The 7,452-nt window shown below is 32.9% G+C and overlaps 1 protein-coding gene across 2 annotated transcripts; it reads right to left on the bottom strand.

The window, feature by feature from the left end:
* Nucleotides 1-4,311: 4,311 nt before the first annotated feature.
* LOC131146059 (salicylic acid-binding protein 2-like) lies at nucleotides 4,312-6,835 on the bottom strand. 2 transcript variants are annotated; one of them, XM_058095341.1, is made up of 3 exons: nucleotides 6,370-6,835; nucleotides 4,912-5,049; nucleotides 4,312-4,809 (listed from the first exon to the last, which is right to left on the bottom strand). In XM_058095341.1, the coding sequence occupies exons 1-3, from the start codon at nucleotides 6,733-6,735 to the stop codon at nucleotides 4,516-4,518; spliced, it is 798 nt and encodes a 265-aa protein (XP_057951324.1). In that variant the 5' UTR covers nucleotides 6,736-6,835; the 3' UTR covers nucleotides 4,312-4,515. The 2 variants fall into 2 exon arrangements, with proteins under 2 accessions (XP_057951324.1, XP_057951332.1); XM_058095349.1 differs by having other exon boundaries at nucleotides 4,912-5,040; nucleotides 6,370-6,809.
* Nucleotides 6,836-7,452: the final 617 nt, after the last annotated feature.

Raw genomic sequence — 7,452 nt, 5'->3', positions numbered from 1 at the left:
TATATTAGAAGATTATCCATATATATATATATATATCATCTTACTATTCATTTTTTTCTAGAATATTATTATTATTACAGTAGGAGTTACAGATTTTAGAGCATGAGAATCTAATTGCTTACTTGTGTGGCATGAGTTCATAACAGTTTAGTAAAACATTAATACAATTTTACAAATATCATGTTTTACGGTATACTAGCAGAAGATATCAACATGCAGTTTACAGAAAATATAATTTATAGTATTTTTCAGAATGCCATGACTACAGAACCATAGCACTTAGTTATTTAGTTATTCAACCAGATATATAGATTATGCGGATCAGTTTTGAAATTTTATGGTTATTTCAATATCATGGTAAAAACAGTAAGATAATTTTTTATATATATATATATATATATATATATATATATATCAATACTAAATAGTATCAGATCCTGTGGAAATATTCAGTCAGATTCAAACAATAGAGCACGATACCGTTACTATTTCATATTAGAGTGCAATCATATATCTCAGATAGTGTGTGGATTCCGTCTACCGTGCTAGGAGAGATTGCAGTCTACCCAGAAAGTTGGTTGAGGTGGCCGGCTTGGCGTAGTATCATGCCTAGAGAGACTACAGTGGGCCAAATTATTGATTGGTAGAGATTCAGATTGACTTACTTGGTAGGCCAACCAGAGTTAAGTCCCGCCTACAAGCCGTACAACCTTATCATGAGGGGTTGAATCATGACATTCAATTCCGAGGGTATTATCACAATTATTTTTATATATATACAGATTTACAGTGCAGCAACAATTTTATTGTATTATTAAAATTATGTGTAACTAGAAAACCCATATATACAGTTGTATTTTAAGCTATAATAAATGTAATCTGTATGGTATACTAGACTATCAGTTTTACAGTTTCAGTATTATATCAATATATTAAACGTGTAACTCAGTTGCCATAAACTAGTGATAGCATATCTTCTTTTACTGAGCGTCATCTCATTCCAGTGACTCAACATTTTTTTTAGGGTATCTAGCTAGGCGAGCAAATCAGGATCGCAGGTAGAGAGGTTCTTGTGCCGCCCTTTTTGAAGGGTGATTGTTTCCTGGGTGTTGGTTGTTTGGGTAGATCTGAGGGTTTTTGATGATGTCACTGTGTACTTTGTGATGTATATTTTGGTACTTTAAGATTTCATGTATTGTAAATATTGTTTATAATTTTATATTTACCGCTGCTTAGGAATGTTATATGAACAGAGTTACCTCAGTGTTCCCTTGGGACTTGAGATGTTATCAGGAGGTAATACAGAGAGATTTGCTATATATATTTTATATGTTTAAGTGGAAAAAAAATGGCATGAAAAAGCAGGTCGTTACACTACTGATCTTCCCAATTAAAAATTCAAAAACAGTGCCAAGTAAAACCGTCAACGATTTCAGCAAACCGTCGACGGTTTCTTACTGAGACTGAAACCATTGACGGTTTCAGATAAAACATCGATGATTTTTTCTTGAGGCTAAACCGTTGATGTAATCGTTGACTGTTTCTTTTTGCAACTCAGCTTTCTTGTTTTTCCTCAACATGCTTTCTCTGTATATATGTTCTGTTGGGCTTACAAGACTTAAAATCTTATTTTGATGATAACAAATAGGAGGAACTTAACATATTTGGTCAAGTGATGGTATTTCAGGATTCAAGTATGTGAATATAAAGTCATATGCACACAAGGATTATTGAAAGCTTATACTCCAAATAAAGAAGATCTCATAAAACTTATACTATGAAAGCATGGATTCAAAGATGATTTGATGAAGCTTAAAGAGAATTGAAGTTGGAAGTCAAGACAGACTCAAGAGATGGAAAAACATGAAAACTTAAGTGCTTAGAATGTATAAGTTTTAAGAAGTCTCATGTAAGTACTTCAAACACTTTCAATATGGATTCATGAAATTTTTAGGTTAATTACTTGGACCTAAATACCTTTTAAAATACTTGGAAAATATTTTTTTATAAGGTCAAAAGTTATTTCAAAGAGGTTAAAATTATTTTTGTAATAAAAAGCACCAAAACAGGATTTTCCAAATTCTGTTCTTTTTTCTACATTTGCATTGATGAGCACTTTCCTTTGTCAAATACTCCTTATCTTAAAAAGCATTCAACATGAAAGTTGTGGGAGTTTCTCTTAAATTTCTGTTGATATCAAGAACGTTTAAATCGAAGTTGTATAATGAAAGTTATACCCAAAATATTGAAGGGTGTTCGAAGTTTTTAGGCGCTTGAATGTGTTGACTCAGGCAACTGACACAATGACAGAATGGAATTGGGCAAACTTGAGAGGATCTAGGCAATTGACTCTTCAAACCCAGTCAACTTACTCTACAAAATTCAAATTTTAAAAATAATGGAAACTTTCCAAAAGTGATTTCTTGGCCACCAAACTTTGTGAAAACTTGAGGAATATTCTAAGCAACTTGGGCAACATGAAAATAAGCTTTTCAACTCTAGAAATACATACTAAACTCAAGGATTTTACACACCAACAATTAAGAAATCAACTATTGCTCAAAGTCTTCCACATTCAAAGAGTTCTTACTGAGCATACTTTGCTGAAAGATATTGCTACGAGTTTGTTGAATTAAAGCTTAAGGTTCCTGTGCTTAAACTGGGATTTGTCAAATCTAAAGAATCCCGGTGATATATTCTTGAGTTTTGTCTATTTATATTTATTAATTGCTAAAGTATATTGTGCTATAACTTGTACTAATCAGCTCTTGCAGAAAGTGTCTTTGTACACCAAATTTGTTTCTTGTTTTCTTAATGGTTTAGGATTGTTGAATCGTTATTGGATTGAGTGTGGGGTATCGCTTGGAGAGGGAGCTCCACCCTATTGAATGAGGGATTGTAAAAGGCTACTCCTGCCCGCAAAGGAGTGTGTAAGGTTGCTCCTACTCGTAAAGGAGTGGTATAGTTGAATCCTTAGATGTGTTGCCTAAGGCGAGGACGTAGGCAGGTATAGCCGAATCTCATAAAACTCGTGGTGTCACTCTCTTCCCTACTCTCATTTAATTTTCAGCTCATATAAATTGCGTGGTTGGATATTTAATTTTTAGCTCATATATTGGATATTAAATAAACTGAAAATTAATTTGACTTTGGGATTGCGGAAACTAAAAGGGAGTATGTTGGTTAATCAATTCTTATTGCGGAAACTATAAGGGAGTACGTTGACTAATTAAACACCTAAGACTCATTAGGTGAGAGTTTGTTTAAAGTCTGAGTTTTGGAAAGAGTGATTGAAAATTTCTATTGCGCTTCATATTGAGAAATAAAGTGTATTAATACAAGGCATTTATCAGCTATATACTTACATTCAACATTGGCTTACTAAATTACTAAATTGTGGAGGCATTGTTGAAAACATTTTATATTGTGAATCTTATTTTGGTTATCTTGGTTGGGCTGAATTAAATTGCTGAAAGGAATATTCAAATTGGTATATTCATTCATAAAGGCTTTAACTAAATTAATTTTCAGCTAAACTTGTGATTGTAAATCAACTTTACATGTGTATTTACTGAAACTGAAAAGAGTTAAGAAAGAATTAATTAAAGAGGGTATAAAGAAAATTTAAAATTTTAATTCACCTCCTTCTCTTGGGAAAACACCTTCCTTTCAATGTCCACTTAATATGAGCCATATACTCCCACAATGACCAATCCACAAATTGATTTCAAATGGTTTATTGGTTGACTGGTAGTTTCGCATTTTGTAAAACCCAATTGTACAGATTGATTTGTGAGTTCACTGTCTAATCCACCTAAACCAATCCGACAACTTCTAATGGATCTCTGTAAAAAAAAAAAAAAATTATAATTATCAACATCGATTTCAATTACTGAGGACTTATGAAGGGAATGCATATGAATGGACTATGAGATTGACATATTTTAATTTTTATATTTTCAGTCTTATTCTTATTGTGGTAATGTTAAAAAAGTTAAATCATTAATCCAATTCAATCCGCCTAACAATCAAATTCATGCTACCCACAAAATTTGATTTAAAATTAAAATTTTCTCAAACTGTTAAAATTGAACAAATTGAAATTGTAAAGCTAATTCAACCCGACTAATCATGAAGACCTCTTTCTGTCAAACATACATCATGAAACGACTTGACGAAAATTTAAAAGTAAGGAAATGTGGTCCAGTATCACTGTCACACTATTATTAATAATAGACAACTATATTACTATAACACATACCAACATTATTAACTGCTTTCATAATTCAAACTTGAAATAAAGCACTAATCGATCAAAAGAAATAATAATAATAATTGGGCCAAGGCTTAGGATTTGAATTGTACAAAAAGTAACCCATCTCATGTCTTACTTTCCTTTCGCTCTTGATAGAACTTGAGACTTCCATATTAAAGTACAAAAAGTCATATTATAATTGTTAATTTAGATGTCCCTTAATATAATATAATATTCTAGTGTAATTTAAAATTTAATACTTAAGTAGTAGATGCGTATTTTGCTGCAATTTGAGAGAGACGATTGCAGAGCTCTTGGGTCATGGAAAGCATAGGCATGTGATCAGCACCGTTCATCACCTCCACTTCTATTCCTGCTCCACCATTCTCTATCATCCACCGTTGAAATTCCTCCCATATGCCCTTATCTTCGGTGCAAACTACATATGCTTTCTTCACTGCTCCAAATCCTTCGCTCGAGAAATTCTTTGCCTTCGATAGATCCTCCACAAACAACGATCCTGGCCTTGACAACATTCTTGCAAGCATATAATCCTACATTAATGCACCATAAGTAATATAAATTTAATCAGGAAAATTAATTAAATTAGCTATTATAAAAATTCGCACATACGATTAGGGATATCAATTAGTTACCTCGTCCGAGCATAGTTGATAGAGGTTGGATCGTAAGAATTTTGGACCGAAAAACATCGATGTGAGGGGCTTTTCGGAAGTGCCGTAAGATAAAAATTGAGTGTCTAACCAATACTCTTTTGAAACCTTCTGCGAAAACTTAAGTAGAGAAAAGAGAAAGCATAACATCAAGTGAGTGAACACACTATTTTTCACTTTGTGGTCGTAATATCCAAAAATTGATTTTATATATATATATACATTCTTAGATTGGAATTGAACACACTATTTTTTATTCACATACAAGTAAATCACATGCGGGCGATTTTGTGCGGGTCACTGCTCGCTGTCTACAAGGACAATGTGACGTCATTTAGTGAGTGCCATGTGACATCATGCAGCCCTAATTCTTTTTTTTTTTTTTTTTTAGATTATGCACTAAGTATCCACGTGTCCGTTTTACGATTCACGTGACTAATCCTGCATCTCTTGAAGTTGATCCTACAAATCCAAATTGAGGGTAAATTCAGGAGCTCAGGGGAGGAAAAGAACTCGAGAGGATTTGAATACCTGAACTCGTGAAAGGTACTCCCACAGCCCGCACTACCACCTGAACCACACCCTGAGGGTAGTTTTTCCCTACTACTACAGGAGTAACCATGATCCATTTTTCACAAATAAAAAATGTAGGAAGTGGCCAACAAGCCAAGGATTGATTAGTTTTATTTATTAATAGTTTATGCAGCTATCAGTAATAAATTGCATTATCTATTAGTTTTAAAATATGATTTTTATGAAATTAACATATTAATGATATTATTTAAAAAATTTTCGTGAAGTTGAGGTTTTTTTTAAAATAATAAGGTTGAGAAATATTAATTTTTGAATTACAATTTGTCAAAAAGATACATAATTTTTTTTAAAGGACTTGTCTTTTCATAAAATATAAGAAGAATTTGGGTCTTTTTGAAAAATTTCAGAAAAAAAGTTCCTAAAATTCTTGAAATTACAAGAGAGATTTTTAGAATTTTCAAAATCTCCGAGAAAGTTAGTATCTTTTTGTCAAATCTTACGTAAAGTTAGTGTATTTTACCTTTATTATAAATTATGAAAATAAAATTCATAAACAAAAATTAAAAATAGGATAAAAAAAAAAAAAAACGTAAACTCTCAATCCATCTGGTTAATATTTTTGAAACGAAAAAGCTAAAATTTTCATTGGGCAATGCTCCTTTTTATCTTAAATCAAATAACATATAAATGTAATAAAATAATTGAAAAAACAAGGTAAAATATTTTTTTAAAAAAAGTAAAAATATGATAATTATCATACTTAAATTATTATATTTCTAATCTGACTTTCCAAGCTATAAGAACAATTATATTTGGCAATAAGAAATAGTAAAACAATTTTTACTCAATATTTTTATTATTAAAATATTAAATAATACGGCACATATGTTCATTTTTATGGAATACCTGTTCGAGAACGTAAGACGGCCGGTGCACGGAATCCGGCATGAACGCCGTCAAGAAAACGGCGAGGGAGATCTTATCGGGAAAGTGATCCATGGCAAGGGCCAAGTTGAGGCCTCCCAGGCTGTGGCCCACCAGAATCACCTTCTCACCGGGAGGAATCGCCGCCATTAACTCCATCAGCGGCCGGGAGTAGTCGGCCAGGGAGGTGAGCTCTTCGATGGTCTGGGTGTCGATGCCGGACGCCGCCAGGTCCAGTGCGGTGACCCGGTGGCCGGCGGACTCTAGCCGCGGCTTCAGCTTGTACCAACACCACGCTCCGTGGCACGCCCCGTGCACAAGAACGAAATGCATCGATTTCTGCTCCATTCTTCGTGATATGTTTATGCAGCAGAGAAAAAGAAATGATTCAATTTCTTCTACAGGTTTCCAGTGTGCTGCGTCGTCTTCTTATATAGAGGCGATGGATAGAGCCAATGGAAAAAATGGGTCCAATATTTGGCCCGCCCGGTGGTGGGAAGCATGGGTGGGTCCACTGGTCCCTGGTCAATCGTCTAAATCATTTTTTATACTTTTTTGAATTCGGCGATTGTGTTACTGTGTATCATCTGACTGTGATGCTTTGGATTTTAGCTCCATGTTCCTAGTTTATTAGTTAATTCATTAATTAATTTTGTTTTCAAGGGAACACAATTAATTAGTGGGGATGTAGAGGGACAATACTTGCTCTTCGGGGAAATTTAATTAATCTCAATTAAATAGTTATGACTTGAGATGAAATACGAAATAAGAAAAAAAAATTATTTTTTGTTCTATAATTTAAGTTTTTAATAGGCTTAAAATAATTTTTTAAAATAATATTTTAACATTATTATTGTTTTGAAAAATATATATGTGGATCTTTGTTTTCTCTAAATTATTTTTTATTCAAATGTGAATATGTTACAATAGAAGTAGTTCAAGACCATCATTTTGTATTGTCAATATGATTCACTTAATCATTTGAAAGAAAGAGGAATAATTGAATTCCTTTTATTTCCCCATTCAAACATCTAATCAAGTACCAAAGAACTTTTGAGGGTTTAC

Source organism: Malania oleifera, chromosome 1, assembly GCF_029873635.1.
Source record: "Malania oleifera isolate guangnan ecotype guangnan chromosome 1, ASM2987363v1, whole genome shotgun sequence".
Lineage (NCBI taxonomy): Eukaryota > Viridiplantae > Streptophyta > Magnoliopsida > Santalales > Ximeniaceae > Malania > Malania oleifera.
The sequence above is the reverse complement of the archived record's forward strand: the minus strand, read 5'-3'. Positions and strand labels throughout refer to the sequence as shown.

Bases quoted from the DNA above. Each gene is read 5' to 3' on its own strand.
- LOC131146059 (XM_058095341.1), bottom strand. From the start codon at position 6,735: ATGGAGCAGAAATCGATGCATTTCGTTCTTGTGCACGGGGCGTGCCAC. The intron at 5,050-6,369 runs GTATTCCATAAA...TCTCTACTTAAG, and splicing joins CGTCTTACGTTCTCGAACAG to TTTTCGCAGAAGGTTTCAAA. The intron at 4,810-4,911 runs GTAACTAATTGA...GCATTAATGTAG, and splicing joins ATCAACTATGCTCGGACGAG to GATTATATGCTTGCAAGAAT.